At 49.6% G+C, this 27172-nt stretch overlaps 1 protein-coding gene across 1 annotated transcript; it reads left to right on the forward strand.

The window, feature by feature from the left end:
• On the forward strand, nt 1-27172 carry CFAP45 (cilia and flagella associated protein 45). The gene is made up of 12 exons (XM_028129377.2): nt 1-63; nt 5477-5602; nt 7486-7622; nt 9493-9637; nt 9996-10166; nt 11739-11917; nt 14330-14459; nt 18696-18842; nt 21227-21340; nt 22207-22400; nt 26427-26651; nt 26975-27172. Exons 1-12 carry the CDS (start codon nt 61-63, stop codon nt 27051-27053), a joined length of 1650 nt encoding a protein of 549 aa, XP_027985178.2. The 5' UTR covers nt 1-60; the 3' UTR covers nt 27054-27172.

Below are 27172 nucleotides of genomic sequence, written 5' to 3' on the forward strand. Positions count from 1 at the left end.
GTCAACACCCGGCGCCTTCTTGGCAGTGCCAGCAGCGGAGGCGGCAGAGGCGCGGCTGAGATGGTGAGGCCCCCGTGGTGGAGGAGACCTCGGGGAGCGCCTCCTGTGTGCGGAACTGGGTTGGGTTTCTGAGCCGGAGAAGTGGAGAAGTGAGGGAGCACAGAAGCTGGGTCACGGTCTGGGTACCAGGAAGGCCCTGGAGCGGGGTAGACGCCTCTAGAAGAAGCGAGGGAATTCCTGAGTAGCTTCTTCCTCCAAGGGCGGGGTGGGTAGGGATTGATAAAGCGTCCTGCGGGAGAAAGGACTGTGTCTGTCTTCTTCCCCTCCTATGGGCTGGAGTCTGTGAGATGTGATGGGGAAAAACCGCTGGTGAGGAGGCCAGCTAACAGGTTATACATACCTGTTCTGCCACTCACGGGCAGAGTGACTACACAGAAGTCACCTAATATTCTCAGCTTTCTCTTCTGTTACGGGGGCTGGGGTCCCTCAGTATTTCCTCAACAAACATTTGCAAATGAATGAACGAATGAGGAAGGTATCAGGTTTGAAACACCCCGGAGAGCGATGGGGACGGGTCTGGCCAGCTTGGGGTTTCGTGGGGTAGAAGGACCGCCAGGGTCATGAGGGCTGAGAAGGGCAGCAGGCCTGGGAGGACCTGGCAGGGGAAGCCTGGGCTCCAGTGAGGAGTGTGCAGGCCCCTGAGGGAGAAGGGAGAAGGGCAGAGAGCAGGTGCTGCAGCCTCGGGGCATTGGAAATAACCCTAGAGTTTCTGGGGACACACCGGGTGGGAAAGGTGGCTCCTTGGGTGAATAGGTGGACATACTTATGCCCAGAGGTGACGCTGCTTTTCTGGGGCTCAGTGGTTCAGATGAAGAGATTTCAGAAGAGCTTTGTTAGTTATAAAATAAACACGTCTTCAGCAAAGATCCCCACTTCTGAGGACCCCCCTGCAGTGTTTCACTTAGCATTCCTTATGCCTGTCATTCAGTGCCTGCCAGGCTCAGTGGTGGAGGGTGCATGTCTGTCTGTGAGAGCCTAGCACCATGCCTGGCACATAAGGGCATGCAGTGAAAGTTAGTTATTTTTGTCTCCTGTTTTAAAAATTGTATATTTCCAAGCCCAGATTAATCAGTAAGTTGCACCTGGGCTAGACCTGTAGGCTTCTGTGCACCCAGATCAGGGATTCCCCATCCAAGGGCCACTCAGGGCAGAGGCTGGGCCTGCTGACCGAGCCCTTCTGAAATCCCTTGGACAGGACTGGGCGTAAAGACGCCTCTGAGAAGCTGCGGCCCAAGGTAGGGACCTCTGCTCTTCTGGTAGGCCAGGTGTGTGTGAGCGAGGGTGCGTGTGCATGTGTGTAACAGTGTGTGTGTGTGTGTGTGCGTGTGCGTGTGTGTGTGTATGGTGCTTCCCACTGGTTTTGAGAGTGGGGGGATGGGCAAAGGTAGTGGTGGTGGGGTGAGGCTCACTACTGGGCAGATCTTCAGGACTTTTACAAAAACAAGGAAAACAACATCCTGGGGAAGGAGGGATGGACCTCAGTAGTGACTAGGATGTCATCTTTGGATGGCATTCCACAGGTGGCCAGTCTGGTTCCATTTGCGGAAAGAGGTGAGCTGAGTGGATCGCTTAGTAAAAGGCAAGGTGCCTGCTGCCTGGGCATCTCCTTCCTCTCAGGAACCAAAGCCTACAGAAAAAATAAGTAGAACCAGGCCAAGCGCTTGGAGCCTGAATTCGCTAGCCTGCAGTGAACCCAGCGTGAAAGCGGAACTAGATCCTGGGTGGAGAGGACAGCCAGGAAAGAACATGACCTCATCTTCGTTCTGCTGACAGGCGTTACAGTTCTGTCAGGCAAACCCCATGCTGACCTGTCTCAGCCCCGTCCCAGCTCTGTGCTGCTGGATCTGAGCGGAACATCCAGGGACATAAAATGCTGCAGTTTTTAAAGGGCTAGACTCACCTGTGTTCAGAGTTGGGGCATCAGGCCCATTGCTGTGTTTCTGTTTTTAAATAAAAATAGTTTTCTTTTTCCCCTGATCATAAAAAGAGTTACCTATTCACTGCAGAAAATTATTCAACACAAGAAACATCTTAAGATGATAATGCTCACCTGAAATTAAACATTTTTTGGTGAACATTCTTTAAGTAACACATTCTGGGTACATACCCTCATACAAATATTTTTATAGGGTTACATGCGTGTTTTTTTATAATTTGCTTTCTTTAAAACAGTAGGTTGTGTAGATCATCCTATACTAATGACTAAGTCAAAATCATCATGCAATTGACTGGCTAATATTACGCATCAGAGTCTATCCCAGAGTTCCAAGCAGTGGCCCCATTTTTGTGCTCCTGGGTGGGATGATTTTTGAAGACAAAGAGAGTCAGCTAAGTCACCCAGATGAACATTTTACAGCAGGGCTGGCATCTTTATCTGTCCCCAGTCCTCATCGTCCCCGGTCCCCCTTGCCTCCTCAGCTGTCACTACCAGTTTTTATCTGTCTCTCTTCCTTTTCTTCAAGAGTTGCCTCCGCCCAGGGCCTGGACAGGCACTGCTCAGCTCCGTGGGGGATGTTTACTTGGTCAGGCAAGAAATATAACCGGCCCTTTTCCACCTGAAAGCACCTTTTGGCGCCTGCCTCTGGCCCAGAGGGATCTAACTTTCCATTTCTGCTTGGTTCTTCTTTTTTCCGAGCATTTTTACACAGTGACCTCTCCACAGTTACTCTTGGCATAACTGGCGATTCTAACCCTAATGTGCGGCTTGTGGCTTCCAAGTCAGCATTTCCCAAGTGAGGTTTTCTCAGCTACCCAGCCCTGGAGCTCAGTGCTGCCCTCCGCTCTGCTCAGCGGCTACTTCTCTGTGGTCATTTGCTTTCCTTCTTCTGTTTTGACTTCTAGGCTCAGGCAGTCGAGTATCTCTTGTGTGACTTCCTCATGACCTGGGGACCAAGGGTGTAGGAAAGAGGAGATGGAGCATCAGCCCTGAGGACCCATCCGAGCACAAGGGAAAACCTGCAGGAGTTCTTTCTTTTTTAAATCCTCACCCAAGGACTGAGGATATTTTTCCCATTGATTTTTTTGAGAGAGTGGAAGGGGCAGAGGAGTGGGGGGTGGGGGAGAAGAGAGAGAGAGAGAGAGAGAGAGAGAGAGAGAGAGAGAAAGGGAAACATCAACGTGTTAGAGTCACATCAGTTGGTTGCCTGCCACTTGCGCCCTGACCAGGGCTGGGAATTGAACCTGCAACCGCGGTAAGGGCCCTCGATCGGGAATCGATCAAGGGCACATACCTTCAGTTCGCAGGTCGACACTGTAACCACTGAGCCAAACTGTCCAGGGCAGGAATTCTTGAAAAAACAAACCAACAACAGGAAAACAAACACAAAACCATGATACTTCTCATCTGACCTCTAACCTTTCCAGATACCTTACTTTCCACAGTGCAGGCCATAGGTGATATGGAAAGTGTGGAGTGGCCGAGTGACCTGGAGTCAGGCAGGCCTATTCCAGAAGGGCTTCCATCTCGATCTGGCCTGTGGCCCTGGAGAGGCCATCTTGCTTGGTTTCAATCATTAATTCTCCATCAAATGCATATTGAGCTCCTACTGTGTGTCAGGACCACATTCTCTTCCTTGATTATGTGCAGAACTCATACTATTCCTCATGATCCAGTCCCTTCTACCTTCTCCAGTTATTCCCATTGCTTAGTCTCAATCCCACCTATTGCAGTTTCTGTTCATGTCCTCTTACTCTGTTTTCAGTGGAAAGGGGAGCAGTTGCTCTCACTCACCTTGAGTCTGTTATGAGCCTCCTCGGGCTGCTGTGTTTGCCTTTCAATAAATCCAGCTTTTCTGCTCTGCTCTATGGGGGCTGACTGAGTCTTCCCAGGGAGGGTCCCTCCATAAGCCTGTTGCTAGCAGGGCCGGGCAGTGACGGGCAGGACAGACAGCAGTGCTGCTGGCATGGAACAGAGCCATCTGGAGAGTAATGGCCCACATAGTGTGAAAACCTGATGCAGGCGGAGTAGTGCTGGAGTGTCTGGTTGGTCATGGCCGGTGAGAGAGAGCTTTCAAAACACACTGTCCAGAGTTTGGTGCCCTGGAATGCACAGTCCATTTCCCTGTCCACACTGTCCCCTTGACAGCTGCTGGTTCCCAGGCTTGGGAGACCCAGTGTGTGCAGCCCCTTCCCAGGAGACATCCCAGCTTAGAGACCTGGGGGAGATGTGGGCTCCTCCAAAGTGAGACCTGGATCAGTTTGGGTTAAGCCTGGAGTGGTCCCTCAGTCCTCACAGAAGCCACGTTTTTGGAGAGACTTTCCTGGGGACTGAGCTGAAGCTGGATGAACTCTGGGAACGAGGTTGTATTAGTCAGGGCCCTGGTTAGAAGCAGCGGAGCCAAAGCTCCAATTTAAGGATTTTTTGGAAGCTCATGGACTTTACACCAGGGCTGGGAAACCAGGCTTGGAAAAATGGGAATAAAAGGAGAAGTTACGACCAGAACAGAGGCCAAAATCACAACCCAGCACTGGTCTGGCAAGGACCCTTGATGCTGTGTTGTACCCCCAATGCTGGCAGCTCTGGCTGCGGGGTGCTGCTGCTGGTGTCCTTATCAGCATTGCCCCAGACCCTGGGTATGGCTGCAACTTCCTCTTTTGCCAGAAAGGCTTTCCTTGTTCTCCGTCTCCCATTACTTGTGCCCTAACCCTTGTCAGGCTTTGGTGATGAGATGGGCTTTGCCCAGGCTTGGAGGGCAAATACCTGGTGTCTTCAGCTTTGATAGTCAGAGATGAGCCTTGTCTCCCACAACTGGCTGATGGGAACTTTCCAAACATAGGAAGACACTGGGTGGTTGAAATGGACTCATGCACATGAAAGGGGTCCAGGTGGTGGACGTTATGCATGGGGTTGTCTGGGTGTAGCATCATTCATCTACTGACGTTTATTAGGCACCAACCGTGTGCCAAGTGGTGGGCGAGGTGCTTCCCCATCCTCGATGCTCCCTGGTCCCATTGGGAGATGGTGGAGATTTGGAGAGTTCAAACAGTAGAGCAGGGGGCTTGGAGCTCATGCCGAGACTATTGGAGGTGAAGCGGACACTATGCATTTCTGGGGAGACAAGCCAAAGTGGCCTCACCAGAGAGTGTCCTTGTGGGAAAATGGAACTGGGACAACAATGAGGTCACCCGCCTGCCATCCTCATTTCCTCCCTTCTTTCTTCCATCTGGCATGAGGACTTGGCCTTCAGCTCAGGGACTGCAGAAATGCTCCTTCTCATTGAGCTTGGTCTCTACTCAGAGAGCCCTCTCTTCTTTGGGGGTGTCCCCTACCTTTCAGGGTCCATCCAGGTGCTTTCCCCCAGTGGCTTTTCCATAGGCACCCCTACCTACCTTGGCATGGGCTGATGAAACGCTTATCTTTCGAGGGTCCAGATGGCCCTCAGTACTGACGGCTGACACTTTTTGCCTCTCCCTGCAGCCGTTAAGCACACCTGGCGTCCCGAGCTCCTCTTCCACCACTTCCAACAGGTCAAGGAACCGGTCTCGTTATCGGACCAAAGCTGTGAGCTGCGAGGTAGATGAGAGCCTCTTCGGAGGTAACAAGGTAACCCTAGCCCAGCCCCTCCAGGTAGCTGACATCTGCAGGCAGTACCTGGACAAGTGTTACTCAGGGCAAAGCTAGCACCGCGCATGTCATCCCTCTCCCTGGTAACTCCCAGATGACGACAGAGGGGAGTTCTGAGAGCCAGCAGGGGAGCTCTGACATCTAGTGGAGCCCACATAAACTGGGCACCTGGCTTCCCCCACCCATCACGTCCTCATATCTGCACAGCATTGAAAATCTGTTGTAATATTGGAGGGGAGGGGAGGCTCAGCTGCAGAAAGCTGGGTAGTTGCTCAGTGAACATCCTCGAGGAAAACATGGTAGGGCCACTGGACTAAGCTTGAAGACACGGCGCAACACATTTCCCCTCCATCCAAGAACAGCATCAGAACAAAACACAGAGTCCTCCTCCTTTCCCAGGTGCTCAACGCAAACCATTTCTCAGCTTCGGGACACAAGCAGGTCTTTATTTGCAAATGTTGTTCTGGCTAAGACGTGGACAACTCCTTTAGTCTACGGAGAGCTGGACGTTACCTGGAATAATTTGGCACACGTGGCGCTCAGTAGGCGAGCAGGAAGAGGCAAGTCCAGAAAGAGAAGGAGGCAGGGAGAGAAGGGCAGCGAGGGAAAGAGAACAGAGAGCTAGAATACTGAATACTGGTGTGACTACCTCTGGCTGCGGAGGGCTGGGGAGAGGAGAGGTGACGTCTATCCTTGCTTCTCACCAGCTTCACGGTGAAGGGACTTTTCAGAGGGATGAGGACAGGCACCTTTCTGCATTTAGAGAACCCCCATTCTGTAGCAGTTCTCCTCTTGGCAAGGGAAAGAACCAAGGAATGCAATCTTATTCACATGTTTTTGTTTGTTTGTTTGTTTGTTTGTTTGTTTGGGTCCATGGGGAGTCTTTCAGTCAAAGCAAAGATAGATTGGGAAATGGCTGAGTTCGCTGAGTAGTCCTGCTGCCCAGAAATATGCCTGCTCCTGGCACTGCTTCTTTGGCCTTATTGCTGGGTGAGAGCCCAGGAAGTCCCTCGACCAGCAGCAGGGGGCAGAAGGGGCCTGTGGTATGACTGACATGCCCACTCGGAAGCAGAGATGGGCACCAGGTGGCAGCACCAGTCGGGACCTCTGTGCAGTGTGAGGTCCTCGGGGCCAGGAAGGACCTCCTCGGAGGGGTCCCCCTCCCTCCACTCAGGACCACAGTCACTGAGTTAATGGTGAATGAACATTTCTCCGGTGTTCAAAACCTTCCTGCAATAAGCAATTTCATTTTCTTATTAACTCCTTCACGGTCAGAACATTTTGGAAAAAATCATCTATATCTAATTGGTATTCTTGCTGAATTCTAACTCTCTGACTTTCTCACGTTAGATTTAAGGGCAGGTCTCCACCAGGCCACTTCGCCATTTCTAACTTCTCTCCCCGACCCGCCCCATACAGCTTTCTTTGGGGGATCAAAGCCAACTAATCATTAGAAAGGATTTAAAACTATGAATATCATGGATTGAATGAGTCTGTAACAAATTGTATTGCTTCAGGTCCCCAGTGAGAGGATTACTTCTTTTATAAACCATGGAAAGATGTCAATCTGGAGCTTTTATTCCTGATGGTTTTAGGTTAGGTATGGACACACCCTAGCAACCCCCACTTCCTATCCACCCAAGAGTATCTGCACAAGTTATAGAGGCCTTGTTCTCAGAAGAGCCGGTCAGTACAGAGCACACCTGGCCATGTTCAAGTGCAGAGCGCCACCTACTTCCTCGGCGCCCTGGCCACTGGATAGAGTGGAAGCCCCAGGAGAGGGGAGGGTCACACTTGAAGTTTAGGACTGACCAGCAGGAAGTGAGGTGACTAGCTTCTAAGCTGTCCTTCTGGACCCATAGCCCCTGGCCCAGAGCGACAGCCCCATCGTGCTGCTCCGAGACAAGCGTGCCATTGAGAAAACCTTCTCTGCTTTGGCCTTGGAGCACAAGCCAAAGACCATCCAGCTCATCACCCGGGACCTGGTCCGAGAACTCATGTGAGTATCCAGGGCCCATGCCCTGCCCCCTCGTCCCCGCTGCACCGCTGCTGAGGACCTGCGCAGGGAAATGGGGAACCCCCCTGGTTTCATGGTCAAGTCTCCCCTTTCGTGGTCATTTCCCCTGTGTGTTTTATGGTTCTTCTTTCTTCTTCGCCTTGACCTCTTAGCTTTCCCCCTCTTGTACCTGCTATTTCCCTTACCCTGGATTCCCAGCTTCTTTCTCTGCCCTCTCTTCTCTCTGCTGTGGAACCTAAGGGGCTGGAGGCGGGGAGGGGCTTAGTGGGTCCTCCCTGAGCCCCCATGAGGGCACGTGCTAAAGGGAATGGTCCAGATGAATCACTTCCTTTTGGCTGCAGCAGGAATCCGAAGCAAAGGGAAACTGACCAGATGCCTAATTAGGCCCTTGGCATCTTCCCAGGCTCCGAGGCCAAAAGAGGAAATTCCCACAGGCTCTTGGGTTCTTTTGGGATTAGGTCAGCACAGCTTCCCGACCGGAGCTGGCCCGTGCCCGGCCCCTCCTGCGGGGTTTAGGCCGCACTCAGCAATGTGACATGAGCCAGTGTGATGCTCGGTGGTTCTCTGACACCATTCTTTCTGCTCTGGCCCCATTGGCTAAAAGCTTCAATTTCTAGAAAATGCTGCCTGTGTCACGAGCTGGGACACAGTTCCAGGAGCACTGTCTGGTCAGTCCTGGCATCACACGGCCAGATGTGGTCAGCAGCCCTGTGGCTCCACGTGGGGCCCGACAAATGGTCCCTTTACGGAGGGGCCTAGTTCTGAAAATACGCTGGAGATGAAGTGGCCGGTTCCTGGTCAGGGCTGCTGAAAGCCCACGAGATGCCATCTCGGATTCAGATTATTCCCGGTCATTTCAGATTCCGGGCTCTTCTGGGCCCGCCACTCAGTGAACCAGGAGATCTTGGCTGAGCCCCGAATCCATTCACTCGTTTGTTCCACCTCCTGGACCTCCCCCCACATTAGTTTTATTGGGTGAGGTTTCACTTCCGGCCTCCGCCGCCGTCTGCATCTCCTGGCCTTGTGGCTGTTAAAGGGCCTCACCCAGAAGCGGCTTTATTCCCACCCCCTGCCTCCCCCGCCCCCATCTTTAATGTATGTCATTTGTTTGTAATCATTATAATTACCTATTGGTTTGTTGAATGGTTGGGCAGCTGGAAAGGAGAGGTCTATAGACCTGTCTCCAACTGTGTTGATCAGACATTTTAATTAATATTTAAGGTTCAAAGCTTCTCCCTGGGCTGAATGGACAGGGTGTCTAGCTTTCTCACTAGCATTCATTTCAACCTGTCTGGCGTCCCCTTGCCCTTTTTATGTCATCCTTGAGGAATCATCTATTTTTAAAGTTGAATTCAGCAGCTTTGTTTGGAGTTCTCCCTCTGTTCCCCACGCTGGGCTGGAGACTAGGCTCTGTGGTTAAGACAGAGACCATGTCCTTGACGGCGTTTGTAATCCAGCAAGGAAACAGGCCCTGCCCAGGGGCTACGACAGGCCAGTGAGGGCAGATCACGGTGGGCTCGGAGCAGCAGGTGGTCTGTTGGTGGGGAGGGGGGGTCTGCATATGTGTATATTGGGAGGAAGGCCATGCTACACAGAGATGGCAACATATAAGCTGGGCCTTTTAGAAAAAGTTCTTAAAATGTCCCTATAGCCTAGGATGCTACGTCACCCTCTCCTGGGATGTTTTTCCCCAGTGGACCCGCGGTGCAATTGGCAGACTCTCCTCCCGCTGGCCATGTCTGTGCCGGAGGCATGGCAATGATGAGGGAGGAAGAGAGCAGCGAAGCCTGCAGCATAGTGCCGAGAGCCTTCCCTCACTCCCCCTCCCTAACTTTGCTCATTCCTGTGTCAGCGTTCCCACAGAGGATCCCTCCGGGGAGTCCCTTATCATGAGTCCCGAAGAGTTTGAGCGGATTAAGTGGGCATCCCAAGTGCTGACCAAAGAAGAACTCGAGGCCAGGGTGCAGGCCTTCAAGAAGGAGAAGGAAGCCGCCTTGGTAGCTAACCCCTCGAGCCCTGGTCCCTACGGATGGGAGGCAGAGAGAGATGTCCTGGGGAGAGGCCAGCTTCCCTTGAGACGGGGGTGGGGGTGGGGGGGGTCTCTAGTTAGGGGACCCTGGAACAAGGCATGGATGGAGACATGCTGTAGAATGAAGATCAGTTGTGGGAGCAACGGGGGTGGGGGGGGGAGGGGAAAAGGGAGGGGTGAGGATAAAGCCAGGCTGAGAAACTTCTGGGTCTGATAGCATGGTGGGGTGGAGCAAACATAATATTGGGTCACTTGTGGTAGCCAGTCTAGTGCCCAGGACACAGCACAGGGAACCATCCCACACTGACGCAGGCGGTCTTCTGTAGGATGCAGTCACCACACGCAAGAAGGTCATGAAACAGAAGGACATGATTTGGATGAAGAACAAGAAGCTCGATGAACTAGAGGAGGAGGCCAAGGAGAGGGCCCAGAACCTTCTGCAGAGAGCCAACAAGCTGCGGATAGAGCAGGAGGAGGAGCTCAGGGACATGAGCCAGGTCGGGGCTCTGCCCTTTCCCCTCCTCTTACCCACACATTGGACAGCATTGGCTTCAGCTGGAGGTGGGGCAAGGCGGGGAACGGGGAGGGGTTGCTGGGAGGTTGGGGAAGGAAGGTGGCGGGCAGCTGCATCGGCCATGTGGTTGCTGTGATTGAAGGGAGCTCTGGCTTTGCCTTGAGCTAGTGGTGTGACCTTCAGCATGTCTCTTGGCCCTCCGGAACCTTTCTTTCTTTCTTTCTTTCTTTCTTTCTTTCTTTCTTTCTTTCTTTCTTTCTTTCTTTCTTTCTTTCCTTCTTTCCTTCCCTCTTTCTTTCTTTCTTTCTTTCTTTCTTTCTTTCTTTCTTTCTTTCTTTCTTTCTTTCTTTCCTTCCTTCTTTCCTTCCTTCTTTCCTTCCTTCTTTCTTTCTTTCTTTCTTTCCTTCCTTCCTTCCTTCCTTCCTTCCTTCCTTCCTTCCTTCCTTCCTTCCTTCCTTTCTTTCAAATATATTTTATTGATTTTTTACAGAGAGGAAGGGAGAGGGATAGAGAGCTAGAAACATTGATGAGAGAGAAACATCAATCAGCTGCCTCCTGCACACCTCCTACTGGGGATGTGCCCGCAACCAAGGTACATGCCCTTGACCGGAATCGAACCTGGGACCTTTCAGTCCGCAGGCTGATGCTCTATCCACTGAGCCAAATCGGTTTCGGCTGAAACCTTGCTTTCTTCTTTTGTAAAGTGAGGGTGGTAAAACTACTTGGCGGAATTATTGGAAGGATTTAATGAACTAATATATGGGACAGGCTTTGCAAACTGTGGATTGGTAAATACATGGGAGGAGTTTTTTGCTTTTATTTTTATCCTGCTAGTTCAATTCTGGCCACAGAGGGTGGTCAGGCAGTTGAGTTCTTTTTGAAGTGCGTTAGCTGAGAGCATAAAGGCCAGAGGCTCATTTGAATTCCTCATTGGCATGTGGTTCACTTCCCAACCAAATGAACAATGCTGACCCCCCCCAACCCTTTCATCTACACTCTGTCTCTCTACCTACACCTCCTTTTACTTTTGAAAGCTTTTGCTTTATGGTTCTTATTGATGGTCCTGGGTTTTCATCCCCTTCTGTATCACGTTGGGCTCTTCCAGCTTAAAAATTTGGTGACTTGGACTCTGCCTGAGTGTTTTAGTTTCCCTGAGGAGTAGAGCAAGGGTCTTAACTACGGTTCATGGGTCCCTAAAGGGGACCACGTAGCTCTGAAGTTTCATGGAGATTTTGTGTGTCTACTCAAGGGGGCCATAGCTTTCATCATAGTCCCAAAAGTGTGATCCGTGGCCCCCAACATTAAGAGTCAGTTTCCCGAAAGAAGCATTTAAGCAGTAGCCTAGTAAGTATTATGTTTGAATAATATTAAAGGGAAGGCCAAATATAAGAATTCTCTTGCTTTTCTGGGCTTGTGAGCAGCCATGTGCATTTCTAGCACATGTGATAATATTCTATTCCCATTTCTCTTCACTCCAACTTCCACACCCCCGTGGAGCATCCCTCCCTAATCTTACCCCCAGACCTAGTACCACTATTTCACTTCCACTCCGCAGATCATCCTTAATGCCAAGTGCCATGCCATCCGGGATGCCCAGATCCTGGAGAAACAGCTGATTCAAAAAGAACTGGATGCAGAGGAGAAGCGGTTGGATCAGATGATGGAGGTGGAACGGCAGAAATCCCTCCAAAGGCAGGAGGATCTTTTCAGGAAGAGGAGAGAGGAAAGAATCCGGTAAAGAGGTGGTTTTGGCATCTTTCTTTCTGCCATTTTCTTGAATCTCTAGGTCCAGGTAGACTTTCACAGAGGGAAGAGATGAGAAACGGCCACTGTCATCATCTATTATTATCTCAAAACCTTTATAAAGTGATTATGGAACCACAGACCTTCCTAAAGCTTGTTTCCAAGATCATAACTGGTGCTTCACCATCTGGCCCCCATCCAGCCTCATTTGTCACCATTTCCTGCCATCCACTCTATGTTTCCCCCGGCCCCCACCATGCCAGGTCTTGTTACAAGTTCATGACTTTTGTTGCTCCCACTGCTTTGAATACCCTTCTCTTTACTTTTCCCTGGAAAACACTGTCTCTTCCCTTAGTAGGTAGTTTGCTGTCACCTCCCCCGAGACACCTCCCTCACTCCCCCGGGAGGCTCAGTGCCCCATCACACTGTGTTGATACTCAGCACACCCTTCTTGCATTGTTGTCTCTGACCCTCACTACACGGCATGATCATGGAGGACAGGGTCCCTGCCTCATTTACTTCTGTAACTCTTGGGCCTAGCAGAGTGTTTGGCCTGTAGTAGGTTCTTAACCTTTTGCACTCGGATGTCGAGTGTGACTCAACACGGTTAGCATTAGAATAAAGGAATTGAGAAAAAAGCAAGCGAGTGCAAAGGGTTAATACATGTTTGAATGGATGGATTTAGTTTTCTTCATTTTACAGAAAAAGATAAGACCCAGAACAGGTAAATTATATAATCACAGTGTCCTAGACTTAGTACACCAACCATATACTACAAAAATCACCTCCATAAATAGTGCTTGTACTCCACTGAATGGCAGTTCTCTTTCCCCATCTGTATTCTGTTCTCTTGCACCATTCATCTTTAGACTTGTAGTAGGCACCTGGTAGACTCTAGTAGGCTTCCAATAAAAGTTTATTTAATGGCTAAATGGCTCTTCATCTTCTGCATAAATAGCTCCAATCAATGAAATATCTTCACCTCATTAGGCAGCTCTAATGACTTGAGCTGGTCCTTGTACCGAGTTTAAACCTGCTTTCATGCAACTCTTACTCACTATTCCTGTTTATTTCATTTGGAGTCATGAAGCCATCAAGTGCTCTACCTGAAAGTGACTGTTGTACTCTTTCTCATAGATTCTTATTCTAATCAGTGTCATCTCTCATTCTCCCAGTCTTTACTTGTATATCACAAGGTCTGGGTACTTCCAAATTTATTGACATCCCAATAACACATAGGGAACCATGCAATACTGGTAGTAGAATCTGGTTTGTCAGACTCAGCCCTGTTCACTAGCATTTGACAATCTCAAAATGTAAGATAGGGTATAAGAAAGAGACTTAGCAAACTAGGCATGGGAAGTAGGGTGGGATGACAAGACACAGGTGATAGCAGGGGAACTGGAGGAAGGGGAAGTAATAGGCTTTAAATATATATATATATATATATATATATATATATATATATATATACACACACACACACACACTAGTAGCCCATTTGCAGGAAGAATCCTGCAAGTGGCCGCTGCGGCTGAGTGCTCTGCTGCTGCCGCCTCCATTGCGGCCGCTGCGCCTGTACCCGCGTGCCGCTGCCACCCGCCCCTCTCCGCCCCACCGGGCTTTCCCTCTGGCAGCCACCTTGCTTTCCGCTTTTCCTCCCTCTTCCTTCTAAGTTGTCTTCAGTCTTCACTCCTCCCTCCCTCAGCGTATGCAAATTAACCACCATCTTTGTTGAGTAATTTGCATACTCGCCCTGATTGGCAGGTGGGTGTGGCTTTGGCTGATGGGCGTGACTTGGGCATAGTGAAGGTGCGGTCAATTTGCATATTACTATTTTATCAGGTAGCATATTTCAGAGAAGAAGGGAGAGGGAGGGAGAGAGAGATAGAAACATCAATGATGAGAGAGAACCATTGATCGGCTTCTTCACACCCCACAACCTGGGCATGTGCCTGACTGGGAATTGAACCATGACATCCTGGTTCATAGGTCGATGTTCAACCATAGGCTTTGCAACTCTTGAAGCTCTGGGGAGCTAGCATTCAAAGCTAGCTCCCTGTGATTACCTTGGGAAAGCTTGGGAGGTGGTAGCATTTCAGAAGCTCTTTACATGCTGAAAAGGAGATGGTTCATTAGGTGGGGTGCACTCTTGGGAACAAATGAAGAAAGGGAATATCAAGAGGTATGAGCCCCAGAACCAGGAGCTCGGGAAGAGAGAGGCCTGATCCCTTGAGACACTGGGAAGGACTTTGGTCTGGGCTCAGGAACCATAGAGATGGTTAGGGCACATCTCAAATTGTTCCTGCCATGCCTTCCATTCTGGGAGTCACTTGGGTGAAGTTTGGAGCCTAGGGGAACAGACCCTTGATTTCTAAGACATTGTGGCTCTGTCTCCTCCAGAGGAAAACGGCATATTATGCAACAGATGCAAAAGAAGCAGGAGGAGCGATCACTGTTTGCGGAGCAGCAGGAGCTGGAGAAGGAGCAGATGCTGGAATACATGGAGCAGCTCCAAGAGGAGGATCTCAGGGTAATAGGGCTGGGCAGATGTGCCAGGTTCTACCAGCACCAGCAATAAAGCCCTCCAAGATTTGGGGATCTCAGGCACATGTTCATTTCACAACATCAACATCACCAACAACTTTTTATTGCCACATTGACCATTTATTTGGCCATGGCGCCATGCTGAGGATGAGCAAAGATTCGGATAGAGACTGTCCCTGCCTCCCAGGAACCTGGAGTCCAAGAGTGACATGTCCATGCGAGTGGACTCATAAAGTAAATATATGGCTGCTTGCTTTACACAAATAAACAGATGGATGCATTATGGTCTCCCCTCAATTACCTAGGGATATTATACACTTTGTCGATGAATGTAGCAGTGTCTTAGTTCTAGACTTCCTGCTGTTACCTCATTCAAAGAACACAGCATCCCAGTGTCATTAATTGTGTTGATGAGCCAAACCTTTTTTCCTGTTAGCCTAAATAAAATTAGTAGGCTTATTTGTTGTATAAGAAATGATGACATACCTGACCAAACTAAGTAGACTTAAAAATAATCTCTTTTATTTGCCTTACCCCGTCTGTTGCAGTATACAAAAGCACAGCAGGGACATGGCAAGCATTTGGAGCATTTATTATTTTTCCCCTCAATTTTTCACTTTTGAAAAATTTCACACACACCAATTGAAAAAATTGTACTGCACGCATAATACTTCACCGATTTAATGATTGCTACTCTGCCTTAGTTGCTTGTCTCTTTTAGATGTATATGCATATTCTGTTACTGTTAAACTATTTAAAAGTGAGTTGCAGATATCTTGACACTTAACTATTAAATGTTTCAGTCTGCATGTCTGAAGAATAAAGCATTCTCTTACATGTCAACAGAACTATTATCACTTCCCCCACCAAAAAACTCAAATCTAATAATCCTATATCATTTAATATTTAATTCACATTCAATTTCCATCAATTGTTCCAAAAATATATTTCAGTTGTCTTCTTTTTTCAAACCAGGACCACTCACTTAAGTCCCTTTAAGTGTGTTTTGATCTAGACTTCCCACTTTCCTTCCTTTCTTCCTTTATTCATTCATTTATTTTTATAACACTGGTATTTTGAGGCATCCAGGCTGGTTGACTTGAAGAATGTCCCACATTCTGCTTTGTCTGATTGGTTCCTCATGATTCCATTTAATTTGTGGAACACGTATGCTTTTATTTTGTTCCTCCTCCCTCATATTCATGGATGATTGAGTTGTCATTTGGTGGTGCATTTGATGGTGATGAGTGACAGAGGCCCCTGAAGGGTCTTACAAATGGCCTTATAATTATGAAGGCTTCTTAGAGCACCTGTGATGTGGGAGAAAGATCGCCTGGATAGTTAGGGATGATGGGGGGCCATGTAGCCTTGTGAACTACTTGAGAAGGGGATCAACAGGGCCACGAAGACAGAGACCTGATCACATTCCTGACTCAGGAGAGAGAGAGGAATAGGTCCAGGAAGGAAAGGCAAAGGGTAAATACGTAGGGAAAAGGGTGAGAAATGAAGGCTGGGAAGTCCAATTAGATTGTGGTGAGTGGGAATGGTGGGCTCACTGAGGAAGTTCCTGGTGTCATTGAGTCAACACCATTGCAATGATATTGTGTCATTGTCATTTTACTGCCCTTCTTTTTAAAAAATCTATCTTTATTGATTTCAGAGTGGAAGGGAGAGGGAGGGAGAGAGAGAAACATCGATGATTAGAGAGGCACAGGTTTCTACTTAAAATTGCCTCACGATACTTCCTGCAGACTCAGGGAGTGCCTATCAGAAGGGCAGCAAGGCCCCACCGGCGTGGCTCAGTGGTTGAGTGTCGACCTATAAACCAGGAGGTCACGGTTTGATTCCTGGTCAGGCCATATGCCCAGGTTGCGGGCTCGATCCCCAGGGTGGGGCATGTAGGAGGCAGCCTGGGCATATGGCCTGTCCAGGAATCAAACTGTAACCTCCTGGTTCATAGGTCGACACTCAACCACTGAGCCACGCCGGCGGGAGGGGGGGGGGGGGCTTGCTGCCCTTCTAACAGGCACTCCCTGGGTCTGCAGTAAGTGTTGTTAGGCAATTTGAAGTAGAAACCTGTGCCTCTCCAGCTTAGACCTGCCTGATCATCTTGGGGTGGTGCAAGGGTAGCTTTCCCTCCTTGCCAACAGGATGGAGAAGAGTGAAGGGAGTTCCCCTGGGGTTGCTCTGCAATGGCTTCAAAGATAAGAAACAGGGAAGGTCCTTTGGTATCTTAGAAATGAAATGAACCAACACAGACAACAAATTAAAAAAATAAATACATAGGCAAAGAAATCAATCAATACATGTATGATTGTATGTCTTATATCAGATGTCGGCAGCTTTTTTAGCTTTGCAAGTCAATGGGATTAAATAATGTCTGGGGTACCAATGACACTGGAAGCCTAAAACTGGGGTGGTGGTGGTGGTGGTGTGGGAGAAGGTAGAAAGGAAAGGAAGAAGGGAGAAGGGGAAAAATGAGTGTAAGAGAGTAGCAAAAGGGGAAACGTGGCGTGTGCGAGGAGGTAGGTACGGTGAGAGTGCAGGAATGCCGGTAGCCATGACTCAGGCCCCACATGGACCTGGTTAGAGGCAGATGTGCTGTGCTAATCTGGCTCAGAGGCTTCCTGGAAGAAGGAGCCCTGACCTGGGCTGTGAGCCAGGCTGGGGAGAGCTGGTAGAATTGCCTTGGATGAGTCAGGTTAGAAGCTGGGCTGTGGAGGTGCTGGAAGACCAGGGAGGGGATTAGCCTTTGAAGAAATGGAGGGAGCTGGAAACAGTGTGGGAGGAAGGGTGAGTCGAAGGGTAGACGAGTTTGAAGCAAGGAGTCTGATAGAGGGTGTAGGGAGGCAGCTGCACAAAATTCCAGTGTCGCTCCACATTGGAGCCGGAAGATGTGCGTGGCTCAGAAGTGGCCTGATGATCAGGAGCTTCCAAAGGCTTGGCGCTGGGCAAGGCAGGGCTCCTTCCTCAGAGGGGATCTTGTCCCTCAGTTGTCACCTTGGTTCTCTGATCTCTATCGCTCATTGTGTTTCTGTGTCTAAGTTGTTGTCTTTTTCTTTATCAATAGTTATCTTGTTTAGCAATAGTTTATTGAGTATTTTCTGTTTTTCTCTCAATTGGGCTACATGTTGTTGACAAAGAGAGGAAGTGTGACACATGGCCCCTGTTCTCTAGCTGTGACAGAATGAACGCACAGGTATGCTATTAAATCCCAGGAGGTGTGCCGACATTAAGCAAGGAAGAGAGAATTGAAGCTTGGGGCAATCAAGTAAGATTTCCAGTGAAGGTTGGAACTTTAATGCAGTCAGCTCAGGTTTCAAAATTCTGGCTCTGCAGTTTAGTAACTATTTGACTCTGGGCAAATTACTTAAACTCTGGGCCTCATCTTCATTTGCACAAGAGAGATAACGAGACCTAACTTTCAGGGGTTTGGGATGCGTTTTGGTGCTAGAAATAGGCTACGTGCTCAATGAATAGGAAGTTTCCAATTAGGGCAATACTTACTATTGAAATGATGACCAAAAGTTTGGGTTTAAGTAGAAGGAAATTGAAGACAGGAGAAACACACCATGAGCAAAGCCATAGGGATGGGGTTTGGCATGACATGTGCAAAAACACTGATTAGAATTTTAAAATCCTCCACTTTCTGAGAGTATAAATAGATCAACAGTGTCAGGGGCTGCCACAAAGTCAAGTTGGATGAAAACTGTAAAGAGGCCATTTGCCTGGAAGAGGTCATTGACAACCCTTGAAAGAACAGCATTGCCCTAGCCAGTTTGGCTCAGTGGATAGAGCATTAGTCTGCGGACTGAAGGGTCTGGGGTTTGATTCTGGTCAAGGGCACATGCCTGGGTGGTCGGCTCAATCCCCAGTAGGGGGTCTGCAGAAGGTAGCCAATCAATAATTCTCTCTCACCATTGATGTTTCTATCTTTCTCTCCGTTCTTCTCTGAAATATATATATACTAGAGGCCCGATGCATGAAAATTGTGCAAGGGGCTCGGCCCTCGCAGCCCCGGCTTCATCCAGAAGGTCATCCAGAAGGACATCCAGTCTAATTAGCATTTTATGCTTTTATTATTATAGATGACAGCTTTAAGAAAGAATAGCTATGGAAGCATTTGTGTCTCTGAGGCTACGTGTGTCTCTTAATCCTTATGTGCCAGTATCTTTAGGTTGTGTCCCCTTCTACTCTGAGGCTCTCTTCCTTTTGCTGGCAGGACATGGAACGAAGGCACCAGGAGAAACTGAAGATGCAAGCTGAGATTAAGCACTTCAAAGATGAGAGCCAGAAACAGAAAGCAGAGCTGCAGGCTCAGGAGAAGCTGGCAGACCAGTTGGTGATGGAGTTTACCAAGAAGAAGATGGTAGGGATCTGCTTTCTGACCTTTAGGACTTGTGGCCAGGAATGGAAGGTCTGTCATGGGGAGAGGCAGGCCTGAGAACTGAGGGAACTCCAATGCAAAGCATCTCTGTCTTCTTCTAAAAGTTAAGTCCTAAGTTCAAGGGCTTGGCTTTTTTTTCTCCTCATCTCTGCCAGTCCACTTGTTCATTAATGGAGAATAGCCTGGAAAAAAACATCCAAATTAGGGTGTTATTATCATTGTTAACACCTTTGATTAAAAGTTGGGATGAGGGTCAGGTGCAGGCAGGAAAGAAAATGAAAACTATTGGTGAAATTAAAGTTTCCAGTGGATTCCTCATGACCCGGATAATTATATCATCATTAATCATGAGTCAGCTTTCCATAAGTTTCTTGTGAAAACTCCTATATTGGGCATCCTGTATTGAGTGCTGGACTCAGAAAATAGTCTTCCCCATCCCTCACTGTGGAACCCATAGAACAAATGCACATGGAACAGAAGGCAACATCTGCAATAGTTACCAGGGGATGAAAGTTAGGAATGTGCAGGCTCATTCTAGGGCAAAATGGGGTAATGGAATGTTTGGCTCTGCGAGGAATGCTGGGCAAAAGAAAGCTTTTAAGCACCATTTAGATGGAGTGAACACGAATTTATGTGAAAAGAAAGGGAAGGACTCAAGGTGGCAGAAAATGTATTCAATTCTAAGTGTGTTGGTCCTGTCTCTTCTCTGGTGTCGAGGTTCCATGATGACAGAGGGCACATCATACTTCTCTATAGTAGTGAGTTTTAATGATGGAAAAGGGGAGTATCAAGGCATATGTGATATACCTACATACCCCAAATGCAAAGCACGGAAAGGAAGCTTAACAAAGCCTGTTTGTTAGCTTTGGCTTTCTTATTGGATGCAGGGATATACAGGGCACAGAATGAGAATGCAAGATGAAGGGCATAGATGGTTCGTGCATAACAGCGATCACACAGCTGCTACTTGTTGAGAGCTTAGTCTGTGCACAGGCTCTGTGCCAAGTGCTTCACAAGTGTTGTCTCATTTAATCATTACAACCCCCTCGTGAACCTCGTCACTGATTGATTCAAAATGTCCTGAATGCTTCAATGTGCGTCCAGTGTCAGACTAGGCTGAACACACCTAGACTAATAGAACTCAGCGGCTACTTCCTTGAATAGGTGAAGATGGTGCCGGAGTTGGTGAACAGATCTGCTGGCCGCGGCAGAGCATCTGTGGTAGCCATGATAAGAAATGAGGTGATGAGGTGACAGGGAGCTAAGAGCAGTTAGTTGTTGGGGATGCCTGGACCTTGAGCAGAGCTAGAAGCAGGGAGCAATGAGAAATCACCATAGAGTTCTGGGCAGGAGAGGAATGTGCCTTGTCTTCATACATGGAGAGAACACAGACGGGATTTGCTGCGAGAGGATGATGACTGACAAAGGGATCAGGCACCTGGGCATACGCACAGCCCACTGTAAGTGTCCAAGTGTGTCACAAGCCCTTTCCTGACCTCAGTGGTCTCTGTTCTTGCAGCCAGCACTGCCTCTTTAGAGCTAAGTGGCTATGAAAGCCTCCAGCGTTCCCTGCCCTGCCATCTAGAGCAAAGTGGGGGACAGAGAGACCAGCTTGGCATACAGCCAGTGTGCACAGCTCACAGGCAGGCACTCGTTGGGCTGCACAGAAGCCTGGGTAGATAGAATGAGAGCTAAGGAAAGTTCTTTATGGGGAGATCACATTTCCACCCAATCTGAGCCATTGGTCTATGACTGCCCTGGAATGGCGGCTGGGAAGCTGGACTTGGTAAGCTTTTAGGGATATATCTGTTCTTTCAGAGGAGTAGCAGAGGGAGCGAATTGTGATGGTTCAGTCCTTGGGTATCTGCTAACCACGGCGGGACTGCCCAAAGCATGTTGGCCATTTGCCCAGGGACTAATGAGATAACCTCCACCTGCTGAACTTTACAAGACAATCAGGGAGCCACAGTGGTTACTTCCAGAAACTTGGCCCAGTGGCCGTGTAACCTGGAAGTGGTGAAGCTGGAAGGAGCATGCAGGCTGTGCTCAGGAAACCTGCATTCAAAGCCTGTTTGGTTGCTGACCAGCCATGCCCTCTTGGGCAGGACCCTTAATCTCTGTGCACATCAGTTTCTTCATCTACAATATCTATCTCAGGAGTTGTGAGGACCCTCTGGGATAACGCAGGAGAAAGTGTGTTACAAATTTGCTAACTGGTTTTATGTCCTTGCATTGCTGGTCATCTCGCTGTACAGGGAGGAGTCGGGCGATAGGGGAGATCCTGGACAGACGGGTGCGGGGGTTTGGTTTCTCTCTGCAAGGCTGGGGCAATGGGAGATGCCCTACAAAGCCTTTCTTGTTGGCAGGCTCGAGAAGCAGAGTTTGAGGCTGAGCAGGAGAGAATCAGGAGGGAGAAAGAGAAGGAGATCGCCCGCATGAGGGTCATGCAAGAAAAGGCCCAGGATTACCTGGCAGAAAAGGTACCTGTTCTCTACCTCCTCCCACCTCTTCCATTCCCTTCACTGTTCCTGTGGCAGCCGATCAGATGGCCTCGAGGGTGGAGATGTAGAAGAAATGATCTAGACCCCTGTCATCTAAAAGAGAAGGGCGGGCCTGCGTCTAGTGTGTGAGGCAGCAAGGACTGAGCATGCATCATGGGCTTAAGGTTCAAGAGAAAGTTTTTGACTGTTTTGTAAAGAACTTTCAAGCTTAACTAATCATTGAAATGTGTTACCGGAGGAAACCGTATCATCTCCGTTATTAGCAGTTTTTAAAATTAGAAGCAGTTGCAGGACCGCCTGGAGGTGTTTGAGGTACAGGAGAAGCATTGCGGTGAGTGAGGCGGAAGGACAAGATGATCCCTCAGGATACCTTCTGGCCTGAAAGTTCTTTTTCTTTTTAATATATTTTTACTGATTTCAGAGAGACGAAGGGAGAGGGAGAGAGAGAGGTAGAAACATCAATGATGAGAATCATGGATCAGCTGCCTCCTGCATGCCCTCTACTGAGGATGGAGCCCGAAACCTGGGCATGTGCCCTGACCAGGAATCAAAACCATGACCTCCCAGTTCATGGGTGGAGGCTCAACCACTGAGCCACACCGGCCGGCTGCCCTGGAAGTTCTATGACAGGACTGCATTTATTCTTTCCTAGAATAACCTTGCTACTAGAGAAGTCCATGCAGCTTCTCAAAGTAGCTGTGTTTGTGTCAGTCTTCCTCTCCCTGCTGCAGTTTCATCCACTGAGAGTCATTGATCAATTTCAAAACCTTCTCAGGCTGCGTCGGAGAGTCTGGGAAGGGGTGTCTTCCCCCGGCACCTGGTCTCCCCACCCTCTCCTTTCCCAGGATGCCTTGCGGGCAAAGCGCAACCAGGAGGTTGCAGACAGAGAGTGGCGCAGGAAGGAAAAGGAAAATGCGCAGAAGAAGATGGAGACAGAAGCCAAACTGCGGAAAACGCGGCTGGAGCAGGTGGCGTTCAAGGAGCACACTCTGGCGGTTCAGGTGCAACGAGACCGGGATGAATTCGACAGGATCCTTCGGTAGGAGGCGTGGAACGTCCGCTCTCTTTCCTGGCACTGTGGCAGGGATGTCCATAGACAGATACAGATCCACCCTGGCCAGGTGGGTGGGGTCATTCTAACCAGATGGATGATTGAAACATTTCAGACACTCTAGCCAAGAATTTTTATTTAAATATTTTAAAATTGATTTCAGAGTGGAAAGGAGAGGGAGAGATAGAAACATCAGTGATGAGAGAGGATCATTGATTGGCTGCTTCCTGCAAGCCCCCCACCACGGGTTGAGCCCTCAACCCAGGTATGTGCCCTGACTGGGAATCAAACTGTGACCTCCTGGTTCATAGCCGATGCTCAACCACTGAGCCATGCCGGCCGGACGAGCCAAAAATTTTATGATTAGAGAATTGGGAACCTGGAAGTGTTGAAGGATTTAGGGATTATTGGGATTATTTATCTTGGAGTGTTGAAGGTGTAAGAAAAGGTATAAATCTTGCCCTTTCTGCCATCCCCAGCCCCCCCCCCCCCCCTCCATGTGTCCCTGCCAGTTAGGGATGAAATTGCAGCAGGGAGGTGAGGAGAGATGAAGGAAACTTCAAACACTAATGGTTGTGAGTCATTGGAGCAGGGCTTTAAGGGAGGTCTTTGCCCTTCATTTGACAAATATGTACTAAGCACATAAATTCAAGGCGCTGTGCTGGGTGCTATGGGAAATGTTAGGGGTGAATAAAACACTGTTCCTGCCATGCACGTAGGAAGGATGTCAGAGACTCATTTAGATGGACCTCACCTATACTTATCCATATCTCCCGCCTTCCCAGCTCTTTATCCTTTTTTGTTTTCTCTGATGGATCAGTGATAACTGTGACACATAAATGAAGGCTAAGTGTTCACACCTCTCAGGATCCCTGCCTCAAAGCGCTTAGCAGTCCTAGCTGCTCCGGTTTCTATCAGGCAGATCTGCCCCCGGATGCGGCCCTTGGGTGTTCTCCAGGCTCTAACTCTTCTGGTCTAACTGGGAATGACTCCATTTTTGCTCTATGAGATCTTGAGATGATAAGATCAGAACATTTCTAAAGGAAACAAAGCAAACAAAATTTTAATTGGGGCGGTTACGATACAAAATTACTGAAATTATGTTCAGATGAGTAGAGATTGAATGGCACAGCCCAACTTCCTTGGTCTACATGCTCTAGGTTCTTGTGTTTTTTTTTTTTTTTTAAATATATGTTTTTATTGATTTCAGAGAGAAAGGGAGAGGGAGAGAGAGAAACATCAATGATGAGAGGGAATCATTGATCAGCTGCCTCCTGCATGCCCCCTACTGGGGATCGAGCCCACAACCCGGGGAATGTACCTTTGACTGGAATTGAACGTGGGACCATTCAGTCCACAGACTGACGCTCTATCTCAGTGATGGCGAACCTATGACACGCGTGTCAGCATGCCGAGGATGAAACATTTGCTGCTCCTGAGGATGAAACATTTGCGACTAGAGTCTTGGAGTTAGTTTTTTCCTCAAAGTGACACGCTACCCGAGTTATGCTCAGTTTTTTGGCAAAGTTTGACACACCAAGCTCAAAAGGTTGCCCATCACTGCTCTATCTACTGAGCCAAACCAGCCAGGGCTGGGTTCTTGTTCTTGGTACAGCCTGTTAGTTGCTGCTAGAGCAGGCTTGGAGCCTTGGCCAGAGATAGAGCAGGCCCATTGGAATCTCTGTCCTTGGCAGAGCCAGGTTCTTGGTCGTTTATTGGACTGTGGGCCCCCAGCCTGCCCTACTGGCCGGGATACCCTTTGGCTCTGTAGCCTCCCTGCCCTCAGTGCTGTGGCACGATCTATGGATACCTGGTAAAGAAGGCAGTGTCCTTAATGGCCCCAGAGATTCTGCCCCTGGGCTCCAGTCTCCTCTCAGCTGTGTGCCCTCCCAGCCTCTGTGCCCTGGGACATCTGTGTTGCCTTTAGCAGGCACTAAATGTTAATGGAAAGAGATGAAAGTTCCGCTTCTGTCACTGACCCATTTGTTTGTTCTTTGCTTTGTTCTTCCGAAGCATACATAGTAGTCCGTTTTTAAAAATATATACATTTTTTATTGACTTCAGAGAGTAAGGGAAAGGGAGAGAGAGATAGAAACATCAGTTATGAGAGAGAATCATTGATCAGTTGCCTCCCGCACGCCCCCTACTGCGGATAGAGCCTGGACATGTGCCCTGACCCTGACTGGGAATTGAACCGTGACCTTCTGGTTCATAGGTCAACGCTCAACCTCTGAGCCAGCCACACTGGCTGGGCTTTAGCAGTCAGTCTTTTAAGCTAGACCAAACCTTTGGAAACGTCAAGTTTACCCATTGTCCTAGGTTGGTATCTAGATCTAGTGTCTCCAGGGCCAGGTGACCACCATGGTGGTTGTCTTCAAGTGCCAGGAGCATCTCTGCCATAGCCACCGCTTCCTGCTTCCTAAGCACGGCCTCCTGTGTGGCCTATGGAGGGACTCCCTTCTGGGCAGAGGGCTGCCTCTAACTCTTGGCCTGTTGACTGAGCAGAGAGAACGGAGCCATGCGCCCCACTGGTTCCTGGAAATGCCTGGGAGTTTTCCCAAAGGGCGATGCCCAGGCTGCACCTCCATAAACTCTGGCGTAGCGGGTCTGGGGTGAGGCCCAGGCATCAATCGTTTTTTGCAAGTTCCTAGATCACTGCTCGAACTCTGTGAAATGGCCGGCTCTCCCCATGCAGATCTTATATGGCCAGCCGCCCCAGGGTTCTCTAGTGACATATGGGTCCTCCATTTCACCCTGTTTCACACGATGTGAAGCAGTAGGAAACTGTTCTCTGTATAGAAAGGAATGGCAGGGCGAAGGGGATGAGCCTGCTGCCGTAGATGCGCCTGGGCAGTGGGGGTTTGGTGCCTAAGTACAGAGGGGCAAGGAAGCCAGCAGCTCTCTCCTGGAGAACTAAGAAGGTTCTACAGCAGCAGAATTTTAAAAGGTGTTTCCATGGTGTAAAGGAGTGGCTGGGAGTTGAGCTGATCCCCCACGCACGGTGCATCTTGGGCGATGGCTAGAGGGGAGCGAATAAGCGAAGCGGTGCTTTTGGTACCTTTGTTGGGGTGTGAGTGACCCCAGGGGAGCAGGGCAGGGGAGAGATCTCTGCCTAAGAGGATTTTACATTTGGCTTTTTATTACGTTGAGGAAGAACTAAAACGATAGCTCAAGATGGCTTATGACGGCATTTCCTCTGAGACAGGAATACGTTTCATGTGAGTTTTTCCGAGCTCATCTAGTCTGTATTAGCCATTCCCCCTGACGTCAGGGTCCATAAAGAATTCCTGTGGAAGAGGGTCCCAAGAGGAATTTGGAGAGTTGGGGCAACAAGAGAAGGAAGAGGTGTCAGGCTGAGTTTCTTGCTTCTTCCAGCAACCAAGGAGGGCTGGCAGAACAGATTTACCACTTCCTTTAACTAAGTATTCCCGTTGTTGGTTTTGTAATGCCATCATTACTGTTCATGAGAAGGAAGAAAGGAAGAAAGGAAGAAGGAAGGAAGAAGGGAGAGGGAGAGGAAGAAGGAGAGGAAGAAGAGGGAGAGGGAGAGGAAGAGGGAGACGGGGAGGGGGAGGAGGAGGGGGAGGGAGATCACAGAACTAGCTGGAGAGGAGTTGTGCTTTGTTATAAGAGAAAAGTAGGAACAATAGCTTCCAGCGAGTGAAACCCTGAGTGTGGGACCAGCTACATAATTTGCAGGACCCCGTGGGAAAAAAAATGAGATTGTGGGGCCCCTTGTTAAAAGAACTATTAAGAATTTCAAAACAGTGACAGCAGGACATTAAGTTAAGCGTGGGGCCCTTCTAAGCTGCCCTCGGATGCACAGTGGCATGTCCTGGCTGGAGGCGAGTGGGGAGCATGCGCAGAGGCAGCCTTGGAGGCCCATCTGGGAGCCCCAGAAGAGGGCTGGAGCGCGGGTCCCTGAAGCACATCCCCTGGAGGAGCCGGCCCAGGAGGCGCCCCAGCACTTTTCCTTGGGGGGCAGCTCATTCCACACCCCGTGTCCCCCGCCAGGGCGCAGAGAGAGCAGATTGAGCGGGAGAGGCTGGTGGAGGAGAAGAGGACCTCGGAGCGCATGCAGCACGTCCAGGAGCTGCGGCGCCAGGTGCGCGAGAACCAGCAGAAGCTGGTGCAGGAGCGCATCGCCACCTTCGAGGAGGGCCGGCGCCTCAAGGAGGAGGCCCTGCGGCGCAGCGAGCGCATCAATGACGTCAAGAAGAAGAAGATCGAAGAGCTGAGGTACTCTTGCCGCTCCTCTTCCGGTCCCGCGAGAGGCGGAAGGGCCGGAGAGCTGGGATTCCGGGATCGCAGGGCGCGGCGGAGGCGCTCAGGGGGGTTGCCGTCTGCTCGGGGCTCCCGCAGAATATCCGGGGGCCTGGGTCTTCCCGGCTCCCTGGGAACGAGTTGGCAGGATGCTGGGGCTTGGACAGGAATATGTTTGGGGGATGAATCCTGGGAGTGGGTTTGGGGGGTGCAGGGCCCCAGGCCTATAACCCCACCCACTCCCTGCTGCCCCCTCTCTGGCGCCCCGCCCCTTACACCCTCCCCGTGTTTCCCCGCAGGGCCACCGGCCTTCCCGAGAAGTACTGCATCGAGGCTGAGCGCAAAGCCAACATCCTGCCCGCCACCCCTGTGAGCTGAGGGCGCCTCTCAGCGACCCTGGATGCCGCCGCGGGGAGGTTCCGCCCAGCCCCTGGGTGCCCCTGACTGCCGCTAACCTAGACGTTTAGTAGTTACAGATTAAATCTATTCTACTCTAA

Source organism: Eptesicus fuscus, chromosome 22, assembly GCF_027574615.1.
Source record: "Eptesicus fuscus isolate TK198812 chromosome 22, DD_ASM_mEF_20220401, whole genome shotgun sequence".
Classification (NCBI taxonomy): domain Eukaryota; kingdom Metazoa; phylum Chordata; class Mammalia; order Chiroptera; family Vespertilionidae; genus Eptesicus; species Eptesicus fuscus.

Bases quoted from the DNA above. Each gene is read 5' to 3' on its own strand.
- CFAP45 (XM_028129377.2), top strand. The intron at 7,623-9,492 runs GTGAGTATCCAG...TTCCTGTGTCAG, and splicing joins GACCTGGTCCGAGAACTCAT to CGTTCCCACAGAGGATCCCT. The intron at 9,638-9,995 runs GTAGCTAACCCC...GGTCTTCTGTAG, and splicing joins AGGAGAAGGAAGCCGCCTTG to GATGCAGTCACCACACGCAA.